The sequence below is a fragment of the Myiozetetes cayanensis genome, unplaced genomic scaffold, assembly GCF_022539395.1.
Source record: "Myiozetetes cayanensis isolate MyiCay16 unplaced genomic scaffold, myiCay2020 scf1, whole genome shotgun sequence".
In the NCBI taxonomy this organism is placed as follows: Eukaryota; Metazoa; Chordata; class Aves; order Passeriformes; family Tyrannidae; genus Myiozetetes; species Myiozetetes cayanensis.
Genome location: NW_026086604.1, coordinates 148627087 through 148652550, shown reverse-complemented (window position 1 = coordinate 148652550; position 25464 = coordinate 148627087). Strand labels below are relative to the sequence as shown.

The window sequence follows — 25464 nt, the reverse complement described above, 5'->3', positions numbered from 1 at the left end:
AAAAATCCCTTTGTCCCTGTGTCTCTAATTGGATCTGAGTTCTGTTGCTCGCTTCTGTGAGTGGTACATGTGGGAATAACTTTAGTTGTGCCATTTCTCAGCTCACACTGCTGCCTGCTTTCTTCTCCTTTGTAAACAGCTGCCTTTGATCTCCCTTTGATTTGGAGCTTTGAAACAGAAGTGCATTTCTTAATTACAGATTGTGAATCCTCTCCTGAACTCGCTGTGCTGTTTATGGCAGTGCTTTAAGGGGTCATTTATTCCAGCAAGTGCATTTGGAGGGTGCATTTGAAAGCACTCAAGCCTAGTGGGTGCAAAAGGCTTGCTAAAACTTGGGAATAGAAAAGATTGAGGTGATTATTGAGAGATCTTGCCTGGCTGTGTCTGCATGTACCTACTGTAACAACTGAGCTTTATCCAGATCAAATCTCCAGACTGTAGAGGTTCAGGGTTACGCTGTAAATAATAAAAATCTAGGGGTCAATTCAAGGATTTAGGTGTGTAATGGTACCTGAGATGCTGCAGAGCATTGGGAATTTCCACATGGGAATCTTGGATTGAGCACAGGAGACCTGCACCCTCCAGCAGCAGCTGGAGCAGGTGGGGACCCCAAATGGCACCAGTGTGGGGATAACTGAATGGAGTCCCAAGTTTTTCCCAAGGACTCTTTGTCAGGAGGATCTGATAATCCTGAATTCCCGCAATGGAACTGAGCCCCTGAGGCCACAGCTCCTGGATTTTACATTTGGAGGACCCATCACGTAAGGGCAGCAAAGAGATTTAAAGTTATTAATTCTCTGGATGTCTTGGAGAGGTGAAACCCTTAAATGTTACTAAATGTCCTGAAGAATAGGAGAAGCAGGGCTGTATCTTCCCATTCAGAGGCTTTTTTTGATATTCTGTGCTTCCAAATGAATTCCAAAAAGCACCATTAACAATACAAACTGACGCCAGGCTGTGCTGGTGGGGTTCCAAGAGAAGCAGGTGAGGACATAGAGAATTGGTCCTTTATGAATTGCTCTAAAACATTCATTTTTTAAAGAAAGGACCCCGGGAGCAGCTTTTGTAGTCGATGCTCTGTTGGATTCTGTTGGCTTTGTTAAGCATAGAAAAATAAAGCCTGAACGTCCCACATGCTGAATGCTGAGCTGCCTGATTCCCTCTGAAGAGCCAGGTGAGTGAGACTGAGATGACACTGTTTGGTACCCTCTAGAGCACTGAAAATGTACCTGTTCTGTGATGTTTTGCCCCAGACTGTACAAGGAAGTGCAGAACTTTTTAAGAAGGTGTTAACTGAATAGATCAAATCATCAGCTTGTGTTCTCATGTAAGTTTTAGGCTATTCTACTTAATTCAGTAAACTCACTCCTGATAAGCTCAGCTCCTCTGCCATACAGTCAGTTCATTACTTTATTTTTTGGAAGTATTTGAAGCACACCACACTGAGCTTTGCCATTATGGCTTGGTTTTTCCCCAGGTTCCTTGAGGCTGGGAACGAGCAGCTGCAGGATCAGCTTCGAGAGGTCCGAGATGAGAACTGCAGATTGTACAAACTGGTGACAGAGAAGGATTTTGAAATAAAGCAACTCCAGAAAAAAGTGCAGGAGGACAGGTTGGCTTTGGCGGGTAAACACAGTAACTTCGTATTCTCACCAGCTCTGTTGGATGCTGGCGGCAGCAAAATGTCCCTTAAAAGATGTGTAGTGCTCTTTTAGGGTACACAGTGATCTCTGTTCCCCACAGATCTGCCAACTTGTTGTTATTGGCACCAAAAAAAAAAGGTGTTTTATAGAAATCATATTTTGGGAGACTTCCTGTGGATGTCAGAGAGCTGTGTCGCAGCTTTCTCTGCTGTGCAGGGTTAAATTCCCTGTTCAGGCTCCTTTTTTTTTTTTCCTGAACAGGGCACATGGTTCAAAATCCAGCTTATAAGTGGCTTGGATGGCCTTGGAAAACTGAGCTGTGCAGGCTGCACCTCCTCCACTGGGTGCCACTGTTGGTCAGGACAGCAGTGATGGCCAGGCTGTTTGAGAAGGGGGAAAGCAGCATCAAACAGAGCTACACAACATCAAATTCCATCTCAATGCTTAAAAACTCCCTGCAGTTTGTCCATAGGAGAGATGATAAGCTATTCCTGGTCAGGACCAGGAGCCAGATGTGCTGTTGCAGCTTCTCTGGCTGACCAATGCCAGCCCTATCTGTGTTTGGTAAGAGGCTCCCCACATTGCTTGGGAATGAAAAGCTTTGATTAAGTGTGTGCAGTTCATTTGGAGACCATCACAGTGAAGCCCCAGCCTGGCTTGGGTAAGTTTAGGACTCACTGTGATCCTTAACAGCCATTATTTGCCATGAAAACTAAGATAAAAGTAGCTCCTAGATGGGAGGGGGAACACAAATCACATGAAGGAGTAAGAACGGTGGAAATACTTTTAAAAAGAATAAGTTGCTATTTAAATGCTTTTTTAATGAAGGCTTTTAGAAACTGTAAATTTATGCTCTCTACAAGGTTTATAGTAGTGATATTCTGCTCTCAGCAATATTCTCTGTAGCCCCTTTAATGTCTCTGTAGTTATATGGGATTCAAAATTCACTAAGGGGTGGTCTGACCTCCTTCATCTCACCCCAGTTCCTGGATATAATCTTCCCAGATGTCAGCAGGAAAGTCATTTCTTCAGGGCACTGAAGGAGGATGGAAGAGTTAAAAGGAGTGGCAGCAGCCAAGTTCAGCCCTCACACCCCCCACCAAGGATTTGTCATTGCAGGCTCTCATTCACTGCTGAGCTGGAGGTTCCCGTGGACATTGTTTGCAGTTACATCGATTTTGCACTTGTGCAGGAGCTTTCCTTCACCTGTGTGACGGGAAAGCCAAGTGCCACTAAACAGCCAGTGCTGGGGTTTGCTTTATTTGTGACACTGATCCCAGTCCCTGTGAGGAGGGAGAGAATGACGTGTGTGTTGAAGAGGGCAATTAAAGGAGTAATACAGTCAGGCTCCGGGGATAATCACAGGGGACATATAAATAGGCACAATGAAAATTTCCTGGACCTTCTCCAGGACCCAGCTGTAATATTGTGCCTGACCTTTGGGGACAGATGTCTAGAAAGTGTTCACACCTCTGTTTCAGCAGCTGCTCCTGTAATAAACAACCAGGCAAAGGACAGTGTTGTCTTTTTCTGTGATAGTCCAAAAAATCCCGTTCATGACCGTCCTTCCCAGCAGCGAGGAGAAAACACCTCCACCCTTTCTAGGTGGTGATGTCGCTGCAGCCACTGCTGTGGCCTTGGGACACTGTGGCTGTTGCTGAAGTGTGCAATGTGGCTTTGCTGGCCCTGGTGTGATGCTGAATGAAAGGCCCAAGCATTCCAGCTGGAATCACTGATGTCTCTTCCCTCACTTGTTCATTTAAGTGCCTGGCACAGCTCTGGGAGGAATGGATTGGACAATAAAAGTCCATTGTGCGCCGGGCAGAGAACAAAAGCGTCATCTATTCTGAATCTTGCCTGTAAGACGTGACCTCTGCTTTTATGTGTCCTTTTCAGGGACTTCTGGGTTAGCTGGAGATGTTGCAGCCACTAAAATAGTGGAATTGGCCAAGAAGAACCGTGAGATAACTGCTGAGGCCGAGAGCGAACGAGCCAAAGTGAAGCAGCTGAATCACAGAGTCAAGGAGCTGGAGAGAGAAGTGAGGCGTTGTTCTTGTTCTCTTTTTACATCCTAAAACGTAGAAATCCTATCTTTGGGATAGAAAATGGGCTTGAGTCATATTCACATGTTAAATTTGCTTTTATGTCCGTGTTTACTTTGGGTTCTGCCCATTTCTGTCCGTGATAGGAGAGAGGGGGGGTGTGCCCTCAGCTGTTTGCTCCTCTGAAGGAGGAGCCAGGAAAGGATATCCCTACATTATAATGAGCCAAAGATTTATTAAACAGCAGTTAGAAATGTTCACTTGTATTTGAAGCACAGAGGTTTTTCTGATTATTTTTTTGTGTGTGTGTGTGAGGAGGAGCAAATTTCATCCCAGTATGTCTTAGATTCCTACCTCATTAATACCAGTCAGGAATTTGTACTCTATTCATCTAAGCTTCATTCATCCACATAAATAAAGCTGTTTTCTGGCACAAGTATTTATAGAACTGAGACATCAACAAACTATATCATGTCAGACAGCGAATCTTCGCTCAGGCAGATTGATTTTTCTGGTTTACTATGATTTTTTTATATGGGCCAACCTTTCACAGGGATAATTTTCCCCAGGTGACTGCTGAAATGAAAATTAGATGCCCTGATGTCAATGTTTACTTTGTCCTTTACTTTGTCCTCTTCCTTACACAATATTGGTGACTTTTTTTTATATTTTTCAATGTGTTTTTTCTGAACTTTGCTTCCTTAGAAGACATCAGTTAAATGGATCAATAATGTTTATCGTGCTGACAGATGCATTTTGACTCCATCTTTCACAGTCACTTATTACCATAAGTCATGCATCTCTCTGAATTTTACCCCAGGTACCTGAAAGATCAAGAAGTCGTAGATTAAATTAAATTTTGGAGAATTCCTGCATAAATCCAGAGTGTTCTGGTCAGAGAGGTCTTGTCAAACAGTTGGCAGGTTGGCAGAGAAGCATCAGGTGTAGTTTGGGACCTAAAAAATCACACAAGTAGTGGAGCAAGTCCTGAATAATTTAAAGGAAAACCAGCTTAGTGCTAATCCCCTACTGCAGAAGTGTGATGACCAATATTCAAACTTAATATTCTCAGATATATATAATATATATATAAAATATTCTCAGATTTTGACCCCAAAAAGAAAGGACCAGGAACATTTCAGGAAAGGAAATATAACTCAAAACAAAAAAGAAAATTTTCAAGAAACAGTAACTATTGATCAAAGCAGGGGTGGACACTTTATATATGAACAAATCTGTCCCCAGACACCAGGAAAATCAAAATGAAAACTAAATCCAATAACCTGCCTCATCTGAGGTGAACCCCACTGAAACCGTGCCCTGGTCCGTGGTCTGTGTTTTCTCCCCACCTAATTTGGGGTGTCTCTGCTCTAAATTAATGGTGACTGGCTGAGTTTGTGGGTTGTACTTGTTCAGTGGAACTGTATGAAAATGTAGAAGATGGGTAAAATTAAAGCAATATTGGACAGTGGGAGGTATTTATCAAAAATGTTGAGTGATAGATAGAAAACATTGTTATTTTATGTATTTTTGGCTCTTTGCTGGCATGAAAACTGAGAAAGACTGTAAATTGTGAGTGTTTTAACGTGATTATGTTCCCCCAATCAGAATGGAAGGTGTGGCCTTCCTTGGCAGGGGGTGGTGCATGTAAGGCTGCAGAGGGATGTGTGTAGAAAACTTCCTTAGAATTTGGGCCAAAAGCTGCCAAATCCAGCTGAAATTCCTCATTCTCAGTCCATTGACTACATGAGTTTATGAGCTGGATGGAAAGGGTGGCCCTAACCCAGAAGAAGGGGTGATTTTAGAGCTCTGTGTTTCCCCAGATGCCACTTTAATGAAAAAGCTGCTCTTTTGTTCAGGCAAATAATTGATATTTTCCATCCACCTCAAAGAATGGAGTCCCAACCCTTTAAAGCAACACTTCCTGGCCTTCCCAGCTCCAAATTCCTGCACTCCCATCCAGCAAGAAGTCTTTGCAACCTCAGCATGGGTTAAAAAATGCTACCTTAGAGCTGTCAGCTAAAGAAAAAGAGCCTTAACACCATTAGATCTCAGCTGTAGGGCATCAGGTAGTCATTCCTCCTTTTGTATTCCTCTGGTGAGCAGAATATGTGCTTTTTATGAAACATCCTGGGCTGGGCAGGGTTTACATTTATGTATATAAACACTAATTTTATGTCCCAGTGGTGATAAAATGCCCCAGGAATCTCTGTACATGAAATCTGATCCCATCTCACCAAGTCAGAGAAGTTTGTTGACGTTATTCCACAATAAAACAACACGTGACTCTTTGGGAAGCATTTCAGGGGGGAAAAAAAATTCTTTCCTACTGACTGTGTTTAAAAACAAGGAAAAATTAATTATTTTTTATAGAGTAAATAAACATTCATATTTTAATTTTTTTACTGATTAACACTCCACAGAGGGATGCTCTTCACTGTATCCATTCTACAATAACAATGGTTTTTTTCTTTTTCCAGCTACAGGCAGCTGTAGAAAAAATACATTCCCTTGGTGGTGGTGGTGGTGGAATCAAGGAGTCAACTCTGAAGATGCTGGAAGAAAACTTGGTATGAATTGTAACTGAAGAGGGAAATCAGAAGCTGATACTCAGTGCAGTCCTTTGCTTAGGACAGGGATGTGTCCCTGTCACCATGGTTTTGTGACCATGTTCAGTTTATGCCTCCTGAATACCCCAAAAATCAGGGAGGAAATGGGTCTGGAAAAACAGATTCTGTGATCCTGATAAATCTGATCCTGATGGTTCTTAATCACTTCAGTTTTTCCCTGAGGATTCTGTTCCTACCAAGCACTTTCTTCTCTCCACAGGCTGAAAGTCCAGAGGTGAAAGCACTGCAAGAAAAATTAAACACAGCCAACTTCAAAGCCATGGAATATCGGAACCAGCTCCAATCCTCCAGACAGGAACTGAAGATGACCCAGAAGGTACCGTTTCAGGATGCATTTAAATTGTCATTTAATAAGGTCTTTGGTTTAATGTAGATTTCAGTCCCGTGGAAATCAATGGGATTAAAGACTGCTGGAAATAAAGGAGGTGTTTAAACAGTTTGTTGGAGTGACATCCAGAATAACCTTTCCCTCTTTGATTCAGGGTGGATTTAAGTGTTCCTGTGTGCTCTGTTTCCCCTGGTTTCCTTAGTTTGTGTAAGAGACCTGCAATGCAGATCAGAGTAGAGAGTATGGTCCTAAAAATAGAACTCTGCTGACCTTTTTATAAATAATTTAAATGCTCTCCATACTAAGTTTAGCTGTGTCAGAATTGTGGAAGGGAGCTGGGCTCAATTCATGATGGCAAGGGGGAGTATTTAGACAATATCTCCACTCTTGCCCTGTTTAATTACGATTAAATATTCATTATATCAAAAATAAGAGTGTACATTGAAAACTGTTAGTAATGCTTGTGTTTACTGCTAGGGAGAGCCCCAACACCTCTATTTGTTGATGTTAATCCCCTTTTTCACAGCTTTTGGCCAATGAAATTGGGGAAGATGTGAACATTCAGAGTCTCTTGGCCAATTCTGGCAGCTGGCGTGGACGGGCCCAGCAGATCCTCATTCTCCAAAACAAGGTGAGTTAAGACCCTGGGTGGTGCCACATCAGCTGGAACTGGAATTCTCTTTCTAAGTATGGATATCACCTCAATTTAAGGTAAAGATACTGTTAGTTCTTCATTAATTCTTAATATCTATAGTGATTTCTCTACTGCAACCGTGCAAGGTTGGGTATTTAACTGGGAGTCTTTCCCATCTGTGTCAAAGGAGTGAGTTGAGTGACCCTGGAGAGCTGTGGCAGCCCAGTTAAAACCCCAGGGAGTTTTGAAGGTGCCTCCCTCCACTGAGAACAGAAGGAGCCCTGTCAGTGCCTGTGCTCTGACTTAGACACCTTTGTTCAGTGCCTAAAGTCAGATGGGAAGAATTGAGGCCAGATAAGATTTTCAAGTTGTTCCTTAGGGAGCTTCAGTAAAATCTTTAACTCCTGAATCTTCTGAAGGGCTGAAATGTCAGCTGGAGACAGGGAGGCAGCTTTGTCTGCATCTAAATAAAACTTCTCTCAGGCAATTTGATACATAATTTCCTACTTTTCTGCTATTTAATGACATGCCATCAAACTGTGATTTCTGCACTCTGATTGACTGGGGTTGTTAACCTCTGCTTTCCCTTGATCAAATCACATTTCCTTCTGTTATACCCCCTGCCTGGGGTTCACCTGAAGACTGTACATACTGTTCTCTGCTCTAATGCAGAGACTTCTTTCTGAGCCAGTCTCCTCAGGCCCCTTTTGTAGTCAGTGGGGATCTTGTAAATACAGTCACTGGATCAAAAGTGAGGCAGGTCCATCTCATCTTGGATCCAGCACAGGCAGAGGGAACTGAGCTGTGGCAGTGCCCAGTTCCTTTTACTGACTATAAAAGGAGTCTGCAGTGAGTAGGTAAAAAGCAGGGGCTGAGTTCACTTTCCTACACCCAGTTCAGATGCTCTGGAGTGCCTGCCTGGCCTCCACATGTGGCTCCAAAAAGGAACAGATCTCCCATGTGTCCCGAGTCAACCAGAGGTCTGGTGTCATATCTCCTTCCTGCACAGATGCTCTAAAGTCTGCATGGTTTGTGAGCAGCTAAATTTAAATTTGAAAGACCAGACACTGCTCTGTGGTAGTTAATATTATCAAGAATTAACATGAGGTTGCACTCTGAGCTGCCTTTGGTTGTGTCCCTTTGGTGCTGGAACTCTGTGACAAACCCCTGGATGAGTCACCATTATTGTCCCCTAGGTTCGAGAGCTGGAGGGTAAGTTGGGTCAAAACAAGAGCAGAAGATCAGTGATGGAGATTGATGAGGACTTCCTGGCTCTTGATGATCCAAGGAGGTTGTCAGCCCAGGAGAAGCACTTGCTGAAACTTCGCAACTTGGAGAAAGAAAAGAAAGAAGCTTTGGAGGTAAAAACCTGTGAACCAGCAGAGTCCTGTTTGGGGGGGTGCTGTGTAATGACTTCCCTCACAGGCTGTGTGTTACACCCAACCCAGAGACCATCTCACAAACCCACCTGATCTGCTGGAGGAAGTTCTGGCCACATTCCACAGACAAGCCCTGCTAGAGATACATCCAAATTCCAGAGCATCCCTCTGGCCCTTGGCCAGGTGTGCATTCTTCATGCAGCGTTAAAAACAAACATCCCACGGATGGACAGGGGATCAGAGCCAGCCACCAGGGGTTTAGGAGGGGCAGGTCCTGCCTGATCAACCTGATCTCCTTCTATGATCAGGTGACCCGCCTGGTGGGTGAGGGGAAGGTGGATGTGTCTATCTGGACATCAGCAAAGCCTTTGACTCCTTCTCCCAGGGCATACTCCTGGAAAAGCTGCAGCCCACAGCTTGGACAGGGGCACTCTATGCTCGTGGCCAGTTCTTAACTGGTGGGGAATGGGGCTGCATCCAGTTTGGAGCATCATCAGTGGTGTCCCCAGGGATCAGTGCTGGGTCCAGTCCTGCTTATTATCTTTACTGATTTAGGCAACATCTGGATGACGGGATTGAGTCCACCATCAGCAAATTTGCAGATGACACCAAGCTGGGTGGGAGTGTCAATCTGCTGGAGGGTAGGAGGGTTCTGCAGAGGGACCTGGATGTGCTGGATCAATGGGCTGAGTCCAGGGGATGATGTTTAACAAGGCTGAGTGCCAGGTCCTGCACTTTGGCCACAACAACCCCCTGCAGCACCACAGAGTGGCTGCAGAGTGACCAGGAGGAAAGGGACCTGGGGGTTCTGATCAACAGGAAGCTGAACATGAGCTCAGGTGTGCCCAGGTGGCCAAGAAGCCAATGGCATCCTGGCCTGGCTCAGGAGTAGTGTGGCAGCAGGACCAGGGCAGGGATTCTGCCCCTGGACTGGGGACTGGTGGAACGACCCCTTGAGTGCTGTGTCCAGCTCTGGGCCCCTCAGTTCAGGAGGGTTGTTAAAGTGCTGGAGAATGTCCAGAGAAGGGCAACGAGGCTGGTGAAGGGACTGGAGCACAATTCCTATGAGGAGCAGCTGAGGGAATTGGGGTTGTTCAGCCTGGAGAGGAGGAAGCTCAGGGGAGACCTCATCACTCTCTACAACTCCCTGACAGGAGGGGGAGTCGGGGGGAGCTGTTGGTCTCTTCTCCCAGGAACCAGCAGTAGGACAAGAGGGTTCAGTCTCAAGCAATGCCAGGGGAGGTTTAGGTTGGACATCAGGAAGGAATTCTTTTCAGAGAGAGTGCTCAGCCATTGGAATGGGCTGCCCAGGAGGGGGTGGATTCCCCATCCCAGGAGGTGTTTAAGGACAGGCTGGATGTGGCATCAGTGGCATGGCCTGGGTGACAAGATGGGGTTGGGTCAAGTTTGAACTTGATGATCTCAGAGGTCTTTTCCAACCTGGGTGATTCTGTGATCCCCCTCACACCTCCCTCCATTTGAACTGAATAAAGTTGAGAATCAACCTAATCCCCTGGGATTCCTGAGCAGACAGACCCTTTTTTGCTGCTGGCGAGCAGGCAGTGAGCAGCACTGTTTATAATTCCTGCTTCCTTAGGGATGATGCAATATGCCAGTCCCATTTTTTAGATTTTTTTTTTTTAAGATTCTACCAGGTAAGGTGTGATTCCTTCTGCTCCCCAAAGCACCTGGGGCCTGGTGATGGGTTATAACTGTTGTGTCCTGTGCTGTGTTTGCATCACCGCAGAAACTCGCTGGGGAACACCGTGCCCTCCAGAAAAGCCACGAGGAGCTGAAAAACAAACTCGATGCATCCAAAGCCAGGAACAAAATCCTGTGTGGTGAGCTGAAGATCCTGAAGGCACAGATTGTAACCTTGCTGGAGAAAGGAAAACACGACGATGAGCTCATAGATGCCTTGCTGGTACGGTCTGACTTTATCTCTTGGTCCCAGCTCTCTTTCTGTGAGTGATGAAACGTGATGTCACTCAATGGCACAGACAACCTTAGGGAATACAGGAGCCTGATGATTCCAACTGTGACAGCCAGAGGTTTCCTAGTCAGCTAAAGCCCTTCTGCATTTTGGGTCAGGTCATGTGAAGGCTGCAAGACAGCACCAGGTGTGACAGTCGCGGTCAGAGCTGCAAGGATTGGTAGAAACGTTTTGCAGAAGGATTGAAAAAGGATTTGCCTTGTAGGTAGAGGAAGAGCTTCATTGCTGACCCATGGAGATGGACTGTATTGTCTGTTCTACTTGCAGCTCCTTTGGTAGATTTTATTTTTTTCTTAGAATGCCTGCAGTTCTGCAAGAATTCCTTTGTTTGTCACACAGCTTCCATTTGTTGTGTTAAACAGCCCAAAACACCCAAGCTGAACTGTGAGTTCTAAACCATGTGCACATTCACTTGCAGCAGCTGAAGCTGTGAGAGGGTTTTGCCCCTTCGAAACCAAGAGTTTCAGCAGACTCAAGATGCTGAAAGAGAAATAAATGGCTGCTGTCATGATATTGCAGAGTTCTTTAGCCCTGCCATGATTCTAAACAGCCTTCCCAATTAAAATACTAAAAAATATATATATTAGAGAATATGGCAGTTCTTAGCAGGGTTAATTCTGTGTTTCCTGATCCAGCTCCTCACAAGTTTCAAACCACTTGGATTTCCTTACTTCTGTACACAGATTTTAGCTAAGACATGTTTATAACTGAGCTGGAATTCACCCTTCTCACACCAGGCACTGTGAGGAGCTTGGGTGCTGAGCAGCAGATTAGGAGAGCCAAATAACAGTTGTCATTTTTGCCAGGTCTGAACATTCTCACGAAAATTATTGCAGAAAGATGCAAGTATATTTGGGAAGGGATGGTTGATCTCTTTTATCCCTTATATCAAGGAAGCACTTTCCTTGCAGTTTGTTGGCCTGACAGAAGAAACTGTCTGACAGGTATTAGATTTGTCAGTGTGAAAGAAAACCTCCAAAACTCACTGGTGAAGCAGCCTGAACTCACAGCTGTCACCTCACAGTACCCCCATCTTTTAATGTCACTGTCACACAATCTGAGCGTGGTCTGATTTCACAGAAAGCACACTGAAATCTTGACTTTCATCCCAGTTTATGAAAATTTAATTCACTTTCTTTGTCCAAGGCTTGCTCTGTTTTCTGTTGCACTGGGTAGCAAAGCTGCCACTGAATCAATGAGCTGCAGATTGAATCTCTCAGTTGCTCAGGTCACCACAACAAATCAAACTCCCAGAGCAGCACTGGTGACACCAGTTTGCTCCCACCAAGGAATGGGTTTGACAGGGCAGGGGCTTGTCCTCCCATTCCTAAATGGAGATTTGTTTGGGTGCTGTAAATTGTCATTGTGTACAAAATGAAGGTCTCACTCGTTGTTTCTATTTGGTCAGAGCCAGCAGAAGCAAATGCAGGAGATCTTGAAGGACCTGAGCCAGAGGGAGGACGAGAACAAGGAGTCTCGGAAAATAGGGCGCCTCTTGAACAACGAGATTCAGAAGCAGAGCTGCCTCATAGAGCAGCTCAGGGAGATGGTGACTGAACGAGATGCAAAGGCTCAAATGATGGAAGTGGGGATTGGGAAACTCACCCTTCAGGTAGGAGAATAAATGAACCAGAGAAGCACCCCGTGTCATCATTTGAGGTCTAGATCCTTGTTGTCTGAGGTGGTTGCTACCTCGAGACAGTCCTACTGCCAGTCTCTCCTGGTGGAATAATAAAGCAGGAATCCTCTTTTGTGACTCCTCAGTTCCTTTCCTATTGGTACATAACTTTTCTTCAAGCTGTTTAAGCAGCAAGAAAACACAGAAATATCAATCCCATCCACAAGTGGCTCCATGTCAAGGCTGTCACTTGGCTGACAGCAAGGGCTGGGGCTCCAGTGGGGAACTCTCAGTGTTCACAATCCTTGGCTGCTGAGAGAAGGAAGCAAACAAAATATGTTAAACCAACATCAGCAGGCTGCTGATTCTATAGTCAAGTTTTGTTAATACTTAGGCATCCAATTCCCAGTGATCTAAAACATCCATAGGGTTCTATGGTGAGATTGTGCCAAATACCCCATTAATGGAACACTGAACCCAGGATAAAACCTGGGTTAGGGACACAAACCAGCTCTGCTGGCAGGGATGGTGCAGCCCTGTGGGTTCTCCAGTGCCACTGCCCCTTGATTTCATAGGAAACTGCCCTTTTTTGTACTGACTCTTGCTCTGTTTTCATCCTGCAATGGATAGGAATGAAAGAAAAGCTTCTGAGGAGGTCCTGTAAATCAAAAAGCTCTGGCATGCTTTTAGCAATAATTATAAGCTGCTGATTAGGCATTGATGCAGCTATTTGCCTTTGAACTGTGTAATTGGTTTTATAACCTGCTCCAACATTACCAGAAGGAATCTGCCCATCAAGGGGAGGGTTCAGGAGCTGCTGATGCACCACCTTGTGAGCACTCGGAGGCACCTCTGGCATCAGGGAGCAGCGAGGTTGGAAGCACTGACTCTGCCCGGTAAGAAGACCCCAAATGTCAACGTTTAAATCTGTTGGGAGTAATTCAGCAGCCTGGTTTTCCCAGGCAGTTTTATGAAACCGCAAGTGCTTTGTTGCCAGCAGCTGTGGCAGCCTGTTTGCAGTATATGGGAATCTCTAATCCCATTATCTCTTGGACTTTTGTCCTGGAACAGAGAAGGATATGCAGACTTGCAGACATTACTAGATTTGGCATGATGGTAGTGCAGCTAATTCCTTCTCTCCAGCTCACATAATGTTTATGTGGTCAGCTTAAGTGCCTGGGAGTCCTCTTATGGGAAACAGGACTTCTGGTGAGGAGACTTCTGTGAGCAGGGTGCTGAATTAAAACAAAATGCCATTTTAGGTAAGCACTAAATCACTGGTGCATTATTTAAATCAATAAATACACTTTGAGTAGGATTTACATGCAGCAGTGTTGAAAACACACCACATCATTTCTCCTTAACAAACACCCTTTTTGAAGCCTGGCTGAGGAGTGTGTAAACTACACTAATCTTAAAACAGCAATAAATCTGGGTTTTGTTTACACTGATGTGACTCTGGGTCACTCTGGCTGTGTAAAGACACCAGAGCAAGTTACATCCTTTCCTGTTAAAGTGCTGGGTTTGTGGCTAAAGAGTTCATGGTCTAATTGACAATGAGGATTTGAGACTGGTCTTAGGGGGCTGGAGGAAATTTTTCATCAAAGTGCAACTGATTTTTGTCTCTGCAATTTCCTACCACGTTATTTTAGACGCTGAATTTGGCTTTAAAATGGTCAGCTGTATCCCTGAGTCTAATGGAATATTATTATTAAATTAAAGAAAAATTCTCTTCAGACACCCTTAATTTGAAAGTTTCTGCATCTCCATTGTTGTACCACTGGACTGCCTTTATTCTCCCACTTCCAACTCTGCAGAAGTTGTTGTGCTCTGATGGAGCAAACCTGTATTTTATCCTCCCCCCCCCTTTTTTTTTTTATTTCATACGTTTGCTGATGGTAAGCAGGAAAAGGAGGTTGGGTAATGGCTTTGCAGAAACCACTAAGTGCAGTGCATAAATTATTGCCTGTGGACGTGGCTCAAGGCTCTGCCATGGAAAGAGCTGACGTGTCAGGTGGGCAATGAATGATCCTGAAAAAGCTGTGAGAGCCCTTAATAACTTGGTCAGCAAGGCTCACTCCTTCCATTAACTTTAATATGCTGATGAACTCTCCCATTCTGTTTTACTGTAGTGAATCATCTTTTCCTATCAGGAAAGATGAAATGAAAAATGCTATAAATAGGAGCCAGAGCCCCTCGGAGATGGTGAAGTTAAAAAATCTGCATTTTTAGACAGGGCCAAGTCTGTCATTATCAATTTGATTTTAGGATTAACCACTCCTAGCCTAGAAGGCAGCTCTGCCTGTTCCTCAATATTAAGGCTTTACCCTCTTCTTATCTCCAGCCTAAAGACAAGGAAACATGGGCTCAATTTACAGGGGCTTGCCTTTAGGCAGCTGAGCTCATGCTGGGAAAACAAGCACACACCAAAATTTGATGTCCCAAACACACATATCATGATGTATAAAACTCATCCAGACTGGAAGTGACACTCCAGTGTGATCAGTTCACTCTTCTCCTTAAAACCTGACAGATCTTCATGAGGGCCTTCACAAAGCAGAAGGGTTCAGAAAAGCGTATTTTTCAAGGGCATTTGGAAGTGCAAGTTGTGGACCTTGTTGCAGAGCAGGAGTTCATCTCGCTGTGGAAATATGTGCCATAAAACCACCATCAGAGGAGCACAGTCAGCTGGGTGGAGGTGTGAGATGGGAGTGCTCTTCCCTACAAGGCAGGGATAACCCCAGACATCGGGAAATGCCAGGAGTTCTTGGAATCCTGCCTGACAAAGCTTTTCTCCCCTCAGCACAGTGTCCAGGATGGGCCACCTGCTTGTGGAATCAGCAGCCACGAGGCCTTCCCTTCTTAGGGATGACATCCCACCTGGAGGGTAAGGACATGAACTTCATCTTCAGCAAGAGAGGTGTCCTGCCACGCTCCACAAGCTGCTGGCAAACCTTGTCCTTGTCTGCCTTGTTTCTGGAACAAACAGCTCCTTTTACCATCCTTCCTACCTGATGCTGCCCAAGAGCTCTGGCACAGGCTCTAACATCTTCTTGCTATCTTAATTTTTTAATTGATTGCTGGTTTGACAGCACATAAAACCATTTTTTTTTCCATTTTTACTGCCAGCCACCAAGATTTCTCTTGCTTTTCGTTCTAAAGGAGACAATCCTGAATGCAGAGAGGTCAGAGGAGTAATGAAGTGCATAATAATGGGATACTTGGGAAAACTGCCCCTTCCTTTCATCACATGTTGGGCACAAGAACAGCCATTGTAGAAGTGCTGCCTGAAGCCTTTCAGAGGGAGAAAATCAATAGCAGGGCATTTAATAGCTGAGTGTAGCAATGTAGCACTTTGGAGATAGAATCCTCTTTGGCAGGAGAGTCAGGGACAATGAACTGCTCAGAGGTGGAAGTTTGGGGGTGATGGGAAGGTGAAGCACCCTGGAAACACCTCTCTAATGAGACTCTCAGGGGCTTTATTTCCAAATATTTCTGTTGTGTTTATTGTATTCCAGACATTGATGCTGGGGGGGGGGGGGGTAGCGAGCCTGGCTCTGCCTTCTGGCTGAACCTCCAGACAGGTGTTATTTGGGTATGGTTTTCAAATCCTGCCTTTGTTTCTCTTCTTTCCTCTCTGGAATGGGAAAGAGCCTCTCTGTGCTTGTGCTGCTTTCAGGCTCCCTGGCACTGCCATTCCAGAGGGGAAGGAGCTGCAGACCCAGATGACGGAGCACAGGGCTCTGTGCCAGGCTGCTGAGGTGGAGAGGGACGTGCTCCTGGAGCTGGTGACTGTGCTGCAGAAGAGGTAGAGCCTGATCCTGCCTGTCCTTTGTGGGATCCTGTGGTTTGGGAACACTCAGAGTCTCTAAAATGCAGAACACCACATGGGTACAGTGGGATCCTTTCCTTAAATAGGGGCTTTTACCTCTTTTTTTTTGTTCTGCTCAATTTCCCCTGCCTGGCTGATGATTCATTTCTTTTATTATCCTTGTAGAACAAAGGGCAGAAAAAAATGGAGCCATCTTCAAGCTTGCTGCACCAAGACAAAACTAGAATTCCTGTATTTATGCATTCATGGAGTTATTTAGGCAGCAATACTACTCAGCAGTAGTAAATACTGTAATTAGAGTTATAATCTGACTTAGGTTCCAAAGCTTCTCACATTCTTTTTTAAGTTTCACTGTTTCCTTTCCTAAATGAATTTCTTCTGGTTTAACTGAAGCATAGCATTGATTTTTATTTTAAATTTCATTTTCTGTTGTTTAATTTGATGTAAGATGATGTTAAAAGCCAGCTATGTTTTAGGTGGACAAGGGAAGCAAAGTCTTTTCTCTTTGGACACCTTTCAGCTACTGCTGGGTTTTTTTCCCCAGTTAGGGAATGTGTGTTATTTGATTCCCAAACCTGTATTCTAAAATAGGAAGCATATTTTTGTCTGTGTGTTTGTTAATACAATAAGCACAGTTTGTTTACTTGCTTTATTCGACAGTAGTTATCATTCTCACCTGTCTAACTTATCCTATGTGATTAATCACAGTCAGGAAAAAAAAATATATATATATTTTTAAGAACCTTGGAAAAGATGCTTTTAAAGGGTAAAACCCTGCAGATATATATGGTGGGAAAACCTTTTTTTCATGTTTGTAAGCCCAGTGACTTTAACAGAGCTTTGCAATCAGATGTAAGGATGGAGGTGTGATAGGGGAGATGGGGCCAGCAGCAGTGTGGGATAATGAAGAGCAGAGCTGATGAAATGCACAGTAAAATGCACCATAGGCTGATGATTCAGCAGCTCCACAGTTATCACACATTTATCAAGCAGGTAACATAAATTTTGTGAGACTGTGGGCAATAACTCTGGGATAATATAGCACCCAGTCAGATTTCAACATCAATGTATGTAAAAAAAAAAACCAAATAAATCAGGCATTCCTCCTTCTCCCTCCCCTTTTGGAGTGTAACAAAGCTCAGGTAACACAGATAATGCTGAAATCAAGAGAAGAGCACGGGGAATGGTGAAGAGTGGGATTTTTCTACAGCATTTCGGGTTAAATTATTCATGTTGGCAAATCATGTAATTGAAAAAACAAGTAGTCTTGTCATTTTTCCTCCACTTTTTGCTCTAATGGGGATGCTATAGGAACACCTGGTCAATTGAAAGTGTAGTGAATTCAGAGCCACTGAGAGAAAGGAAATGTCTCAGGGCACGTCACCAGCCTGGGAATTCACTGCCACAGGAGGTCGAGTCCTGCCCGCAGCTGGGTTTTTAAGACAGTGATATAATTTTATTATAGTTGTAATATTTATTTTATTTTATTTCTTTTTAGTTATGTCAGCTAGGAGGGAAATAAACTAATCAAATCTCTTGATTCAGAGAGTGATCAGCCTCCCCCGTGGGCTCAGGAAGGGAATTCTTTTATCCTGCACGTTGCAGTGAGGCAATTGGTGTTTCTCTCCAGCTTTAAACTCCTGTAAATCACTTGCTATCAGTCACTGCCCTACGAGATGCACCAGTGACTGTGTCTGTGGGTGCACATTAGATTTCTGTAGTTAATTTTCTAACATGTGTGGGGTGAGTAGAGGCAGTTTGCTCTCCAGTGCTGTTCTTCCCCTCACTCCCTTCCAAGGCCAAGTTTATTAAAAGCAACATCAAGCTCCTCTTCTTCCCTGCAGATAACTGACACAAACCAGTTAAATGCTGCACAGTGCTTCTATAAACTGTTTTCCTTCCAGACTTTCCCAGAGTGCTTAAAAAAAACGCAGTTTATTATTCCTGTAATAAAAGATCTCTCCTCAGCAATCCCCAGCTTTCCCACTCATGCCTGTGGTGAACTCACACAAGTCAAGGGATCTACAGGATCTAAGCAACCTCCATTAACAAACCCATCATTTCTAACTGTACACATCAGTTAGTTCTGTTTTGCATATTGGGAAGATGTCCTATGAAACAATTTCACTGGGATTTCTGCCTTTGGATGCATGGAAAATTCTTTTCCCTCTGCTGGGAGCTATGCAGCATATGAAGCAGGATTCAGCACCAAGAGTGATTTGACATAGACATGACATAAATAAGCTGAACTCCCTTTTGGTTTTTGGTTTTTTCTTTCCTGTCAGAGTGGAGGAAAGCAGCAATAAAGTCTTGGAAGCTGAGAAGATGCTTCAGGAACAGCAGTGGCAAACTGTCATTTTGGAGCAGGAGCTGGAACGGCTGCAAATGGATCCAGGGAAAAACACAACTGGACAGAAAGCACCCCTGAGGAGCAGAAGAGGTGAGGTGGAACACTCAGCCCCAGCTCTGCCCCCCATTTCACCTCTGTGTTAATAGACAGCAACAACACTTGGGCTCCATCTGTCAAACCCAGACAAGGGCCTGACCTCGCACGTGGTGCCCGGGACCTGCCCAGCTCCAGGGGAACAACACAGGAGGGAAAACCCCAGCCCCTCGTAATTCAGGAGGGGTTTTGAGACAGATTTAATTGGGAACAGGATTTCTGCAACATGGGATGTGACAGTCTCCAGAATAAAAAAAAAAAAACTTGCCCCTGCTCTGTGTTGCCCCTACAGCCACTTTCTGTGCTCCCTTCGCTCTTCTGCCTGAGGGACCCAGCTGAAGGTTAAGAGCAGGATTAAAGGACGCATCCCAATTTAAGGCCTGTCAGTGCCTGTGAAAAACTGGTGCTGGTGATGAAGTAATTAGATCTGGTGTAATTTATTATCCCATGAACGTGATAATCTCCTGCTATAAATATGAAAGCCTCCCCGGCGTAGTTAAAGGAGAAGAATTCATGGTGGATGTTAAAATTTTTATTTCCCTGATCAGGTCCTTTTATTGCTTAAGGACTCTGATGCTGTAAAGTGTCTAAACCAATAAAATGGCACATATTCTTAAGGAAACTTTTCCAGGGGTTTGGCTTTTAATGTCTATTTTCACGAAGTAAAAAAGCTTTAAATGTCAGGAGATGAATGGCAGGAAGGGGAATTTCAATTTGGTGAATGTTGGGGTGGTGTCAGGCTGAGTTGGGGTGACCAGAGGGACCACAACCTTTATCCTGAATGGGGACTGAATAAGGTGAGAGGCTTTGGAACCCTCATATGCTCATCTGCAGACGCCCAGAGGAAGAAATCAGGGTGTGTGTAGGGACTGGTAGCAGCCAGGAGAGATTTGTGGGAATACAGCTCTCAGCGATACACTTTTTCCTGATTAAACAGTATGGGAGCACTCTGGTGCTGTCTTTTGGAGAATTTAAGTGAGTTTTTGGGTGCTCAGAGTTTCATACAGCCTGGTGAGGCGTTGATGTGCTGTTCTGTTGTCATACGTGTGCTCCGTGTAGATTTTTCCTTGCAACCCCCAAGAGATAACGGGATAAACTTTGAGGTCCTGAGCCATTTTGGTCAAGTTGTTGTGCTGTAATAATGTAATTCACCTCTGGTGGTTGGCATTTCACAGCCAGAGGAAGCAGCAGCTCTTACCAGTGTGGCAGATTCCTTCTCACTAAATATTTAGTTCGTTAATCTTCTCCGCTTAAGGACTGAAAGCAAAAGTAGAAAAGGATTGGCAGTAAGACTAATAAGAAGAAATCCTCTCTAAATCCATAAGATGAGTAGGTAACAATCTACTTCACTACCCTGCTTTGATGAGAGCTCAGCCCCTTGTGATGTGCCAAAACTCTGCGGAGTTTGTACAAAAACTGAGTCTGCAAGTCTGTAATTCACCTCTTCAGCAGAGCATGAGGGTTATCTGACTGCTTTCATGGCAGAGAGTTGAGGAAATAAGAAATTAAAAGCTTGAATATAAAACAGAGAGGAAGAAAACCTGCTAATTAACGTAATATTTTCTTTTCTTTCTGGGAGTGCCAAATTGGAGAGAGCTGATCTAATTGCTTATCTAATGTTTCTGGTCTCCTCAGTTCAAGGGAAGAAGATAATGATGCTAAGTAGGTAGAAAAAACCCAGCTGTGTTTTTAAAATTACTCAGGCTTTTCATTTACCATGCTGCCTTTTTTTTTTTTTTCCTGTCTCATCCAAATTCCAAATTATCAAAGAATAATCCCAGAGGAGGACAGGTAAGTAACAGCAGGTTTTCCTCAGCCCTGTAAAACACAGCCCCAAGATCAAAAGCGCTTCTTGGTTACACAACACAGCCTTTTCTTCTCCTTTGTTTTTGTCAGAGCTCAGCAGCCTCCAACCAGGTCCTTTTAGATATTCCACATTTAGTGTTCTAATACCAAATTTACTTATTTGAAGAGATTTGATGTTCTGAGGGATGTGACTTTGGAAAAGTGATACAGCAGTGCACTGAAATGGCAATACAAGCACAAAACAGCAGTTGCAATGTACAGTAGAATCACAGTGTTTTGGCTTCTCCAATCCCAGGAGTAAATCTTGGATTGTATTTTTTAATTATATTTTCTCTATAACCCTGAAAAAACTTTCCGTGTCCCTTTGAAATGACAGGAGCTTCATCTTTTGGGTGGATGATCCTAAATTAATTTAGAACCTTAGTGTGAAGTACATTTAACTTACTGTTTTTATGCTGAGGGTCAAAGTCCTTTACAAAAGCTATTCCAATATGTGCCACCCACAAACATTGTCACAGACACTCAGGAAGCAACAGTTGTCATAATCTGAAACACAATTGCAAGGTTAACATCAAAATAATCCTTTTCAACTGTTGCTTGTCACTTACTGTTTTGGTCACTTAAATATTATGGATTAATTGTTTTCCTCTCACTTTAAACATTATGGATTAATTGTTTTCCTCTCACTTAAATATTATGGATTAATTGTTTTCCTCTCACTTTAAATATTATGGATTGTTTTCCTCTCTACATATGTAGGCACCTGTATTACTGCATTTAGCCCTGAAATGCAGATTCATCATGTTCTAATTTTGCTGAAAGGAGATTTAAAAAAAAAAAGTCTGCCCGATATATTTACATATATTATCATTATCAATATTACCACGGATATACATAGAAGTTAATGGATTCCTTAGTATTTATTCACCGTTTCTTGAGATTTACTCATTAAAAACAATTGCTTGTGTTACTAAAACCCCATTTTGTGATTAATTCTACAGCCCAGCCTGTGGCTCACTCAAGCCTCCCTGACAGGAAGGAGCTCCCTGCATTCCCCCTGTCCCAGCTGCCCCTGGAATCAGAGCTAGAGGAGCTGAGCACCAGGTAAGTTTTCCCTCCCTCCAAGCAGTGTTTACCCTTTCCCACCTCCAAAAGGGAGGGAACAAGCGTAAACTCTGCTTTTTCTCACGCCTGTCACCAAATCACCAGAAATCCTGTGTTTCAGAGCCTCGTCCCCAAAACAGAAGAGCTGTTTTGATTTGCTCACAGGAAAGTTTTCCCCTTTGTTTCCTCCTAGGCTCGCAATCCAGCTGGATGAGAACAAAGCTCTGCAGGCTGCTTTGGAATCAACTGTGAGAAAGAAAGAGGAAGATTTTAAACTGTATCAAGACACAATGGAGCAAGTGAGGGATATCTTTTTACAGGCCATTCAGCAGCAGGAACAAGAGAAGAGTTAAGGGAGATAGCCCGAGTTCTTTGGGCTGCAGAGCAGGGAGGGAGCCCAGGCATCGTGCCCGGGAATTGGAGCAGTGGCAGTGTAGTTTTGCAGCCTCAGATCTTCAGCATTTACAGGAGAGGATGAGAAACAAGAGATGAAATACAGAAAAGTGGAGGTTTCACGTGTCAGCAAATTCTGTCTGTAAGTTGGCAAGCAGGGCTCCACAGGATGGAGTTGGTGCACTCAGAAAGCTGCAATTCCACGGTGGGATTTTGGGCAAAACCTCTCTGGTTTCAACACAGTGTTCCCTGAGAGGGCTCCATATTCAATGTGCCTTTATCAGCTCAGGAAGGAATTTGCTGAACAAAAGTTAGGCCAGCCCCCTTCCTTGGAACAAACTGAGTTCTGTTTTTATCAGCACGCTGCTACCTGTCTGTCTGAGGCTTTCTGCAGCACTGCAGTGCTGAGGGACAGGGTTAGCCTGGCCTGTGAATGTCTGCAAGTTGAATTTTGGGGTGGCTCCACTCACCATTCCAGCCTGTTTCTTTGCTTGAAGAGGCTTCTGAAACTCAGTGGAGTTTCCACTGAAAAGCTGCCCTGTGCAGCTCCCCCCTGCAGTGAGTCAGACCTGCCTTAAACTCAGCTCCTTCCACACCAGATTCACCATCCAGGTTATGAATTCCCTATTTCTGGGTCTCTGCATTCATCCATCCATCCATCCATCAGGCAGATCTTGTTCTCTCTGGGAAGAAATGCCACAAAACACAGGCAGGTCCTCACTGCAGCTCTTTTGGGACTTTTGGAGGTGCTGCCAGCCCTGTCCTTCCCTCCTGCAGCACAGTGAGAACACGGAGTGCAAGCTAATAAGGCATTAACATGCATCCTGCCAGGGAGAGCAGCCTTGGGGATTCCAGGCAAATGGAGAGCCAGTCATTTTTGTACAGTGCTGCTTTTGTTTCTCAGCTCAAAGTCTTGAAAGCTCTTCTTTTTCTGCTCTCTTTCTCTGAGCCTGAAGTTTGTGAGGCTTTAACCCCGGACAGCACCACCCATGGCAAAGCGGATTTTTTGTGGAGGAAAGACTCCCTCTCCCTGTGCTCCCTTCCCCAGCACAGGAATTTCATCCTGACTCCCCTTGTGCAGAGTGAAAATGAGCAGAGCAGGAGTTCCTCCAGGTGTGTTGTCCCCGTGCCTTTTTTCCTGCTTAGATTCAAAGATAATCTCTTTTCAGACAGTTCATGGAGTCCCTGATGGAGGAAATCACAAGAGCTGAGGATAAACTCAGCTTCTGGGAGTTTCTCTCTGTACTTCCCAGCCCTTCTCTGTTCCCCCAGCACTGCCCTATAGCTCAGCAAAGCTGTCAGCTGCCTCTCTTGCAAAAAGCAGGGCCAAAACACTTCACTGCCACATTTTCCCTGCTCACCCTGCCAGTTGCATCAGAGGAAAAAGCATCTTGCAACCTGTGATGGTCCCTGCACAACTTGAGGAATAAATCCTGGGTTCAGAGAGAGAGAGAGAGTTTCATCCAAGTGAGCTGTGCCTTGTTCCTGTTCAGCTCCATCCTGATGATTATGTAGAGAGGAAGAAATCATCCCCCACCTCTGGCAGATATTTTAAGGACCTGCAGGAGTGGGCAGATCCCCTTGAAAAAGCTGCCTGAGCCGGGGCAGGGCTGTGGAGACTCTGCCGAGCTAAATCCGGGCGGCTGGAGATTCTGATTTCGCTTACGCAGGAGTGTCAATCCATCCGATTTTCCCAGCAGTGGAGCAGAGCAATCTGCCACCCTTCCTTGCCTCCTGTCCTGGTGCAGCAGTGGAAACCAACCCACTCTCCAGTGAAACACCTCTGAGTCAGCCCCTGGAGCACAGGGAAGGAACTGGGATGTTACAGAACACATCTGGCTCGCCAGCACGTGCTGCAGACCTTTTTTTTGCAAGTGCTGCAACACTCATTGCTTTAAACATATGCTTGTTTGGGGTTGCACAGAAGCATTTCCCCTTTTTTTTCCTGCACACACGCACAGAGCCTTGACAAAGAAGGAACTAAACCACTATAAACCAGCTTATAGAGAGAGCCTGTACCTGTGAGTAGCTGTTTCTCATGGAAATGTGCAGTCTGTCTCCCATCACGTAGTGGGGGGGGGGGGTGGATCTGAACACAGCTCAGATTGTCCAGGCCTTCTCAGTTTTCACCTTCATTTTGAAATAAATTCCCTCTGCACTTCCACAGAGTGACCTGCCTTTGAATTCTCTCCGTGCTGACTCTTGCAGCAACTGGTTCACAGTTTTCAAGGGATGAGACCAATTTCCTTTGCAGCACATGTCATTTTGTTGCTGAACAGAAGAAACCCTGGCAGACCTTGGAAGCAGCAGCAGCAGCAGCTCCATGGATCCCAACCCATCACTCAGAGAACAAAATCAATGAGAATCTTCTTCTCCCTGCCTGGAAAACCCCCTGGTGCTGGTCCTCAATCCTGGGATCTCTCTCTGGCACCCTGGATGTGCTGTTTGAGCTACAGTTCTTTTAGGGATGGAGCTGGACTTGATATGAAACCCCCATAACCCCCTGCTTTCCTGGGGAGTTTCAGGTTTTCTTTTTCCTCCTGCTAAAATCCTGTGCTTCCATTCTCATTTGGATTTCTCTGGCTTCAGTTTGCAACCAGCCTTTGTTATGATGTTTGTCCCTCTCTTAGCTAAAAGCAGTGTGAGTCCCCAGCTTTTCCTCCCTGGGACAACCTTCATCCAGTGACAAGTTGTGTCACAGGCAGCTTTTTGATAAGCTCTGAGTTTTTTCAGTCTCTCACTGTAGCAGAAGGTGGTGACAGACTAGAGGTGACACCCCTGGCACGGGCTGGTGGATACAGTTAAGCTTAATTTTGCTGCAGATATTTGGCTGTGGACACTCCTTGTTGGGATCTGGGCAGCTTTTAACTCCAAACAGGAGTCCTCCAAGCACTTGGAGGTTCTATCCTGCCCTGGAGCTGGGCAGAGCCCTCCCATAAATCAGCCATCAAGTGCCTGATGGATGCATCCCATTTTAAAGTACAGCTGAACCCCTGGGAATAAAAGATCTTTGATGTATCATCATTGTTTTCCTCTGGGCCTGTGCCAGGTGTTTACCTGTGAAGAGCTCTCCAAAGTGGCTGTAACATGAATTAAGTTGCATCAGGGTGGTTAAATGTAGATGGTTTTGACACAGGAGAGCTCTCCCTGCCCTGGGATCCACTTGGACAAGGGGCAGAGGATCAGCTGGTGGCACAAAGCTGATCCCACTGTACCAGCTCCAGTTTAGAGCCCTGGGTTGTGGATGGCTCATTCCCAAGGCTCCAGAGCAGGACAGAGGTGTGAGGAGGAGATGGATTTCAGTCCTTCACGTGAGGAAGCTGGTGGCAAAGGGGAACACAGCCCCAGCCAGCAGCTGCTACTGCCCTGCAAGCCACAGGGCCCTCATCCCATGCAGGACAAAAGGAACGAGGTTCAGCTTTAAATGGAAAAACAGCAGAGCCCCTGTGCTCTAAATTAAGCCCTGACTGAGCCAACAGGGGTATTGGGTTTCTCCCTTCATCCTCTCCCCTCCCAGCCCAGCTCCCATGGGACAGGGTGGCCTCACTCCACAAATGCCACTTAAGTCCCTGGAGTCTCCACTTACATCTCCCAAACCATCCAGAGCCCTGGGCTCAGG

The 25464-nt window shown here is 44.9% G+C and overlaps 1 protein-coding gene across 3 annotated transcripts in view; it reads left to right on the top strand.

Annotated features, from left to right (window-relative positions):
• CCDC13 (coiled-coil domain containing 13) overlaps window positions 1–24837 on the top strand; it is a 29553-nt gene extending 4716 nt beyond the window's left edge. The window contains exons 3-16 of one of the 3 annotated variants that reach the window (XM_050309732.1): window positions 1478–1626; window positions 3540–3682; window positions 6166–6255; window positions 6515–6631; window positions 7170–7274; window positions 8474–8638; window positions 10404–10580; window positions 12058–12261; window positions 13048–13163; window positions 15071–15154; window positions 15947–16075; window positions 18385–18539; window positions 21350–21452; window positions 21646–24837. In XM_050309732.1, coding sequence (XP_050165689.1) covers window positions 1478–1626; window positions 3540–3682; window positions 6166–6255; window positions 6515–6631; window positions 7170–7274; window positions 8474–8638; window positions 10404–10580; window positions 12058–12261; window positions 13048–13163; window positions 15071–15154; window positions 15947–16075; window positions 18385–18539; window positions 21350–21452; window positions 21646–21805 — 1897 coding nt within the window. In that variant the 3' untranslated portion in view covers window positions 21806–24837. The remainder of the gene's footprint in view (window positions 1–1477; window positions 1627–3539; window positions 3683–6165; window positions 6256–6514; window positions 6632–7169; window positions 7275–8473; window positions 8639–10403; window positions 10581–12057; window positions 12262–13047; window positions 13164–15070; window positions 15155–15946; window positions 16076–18384; window positions 18540–21349; window positions 21453–21645) is intronic. The other 2 variants (XM_050309741.1, XM_050309748.1) reach the window with 2 other exon arrangements.
• Window positions 24838–25464: the final 627 nt, after the last annotated feature.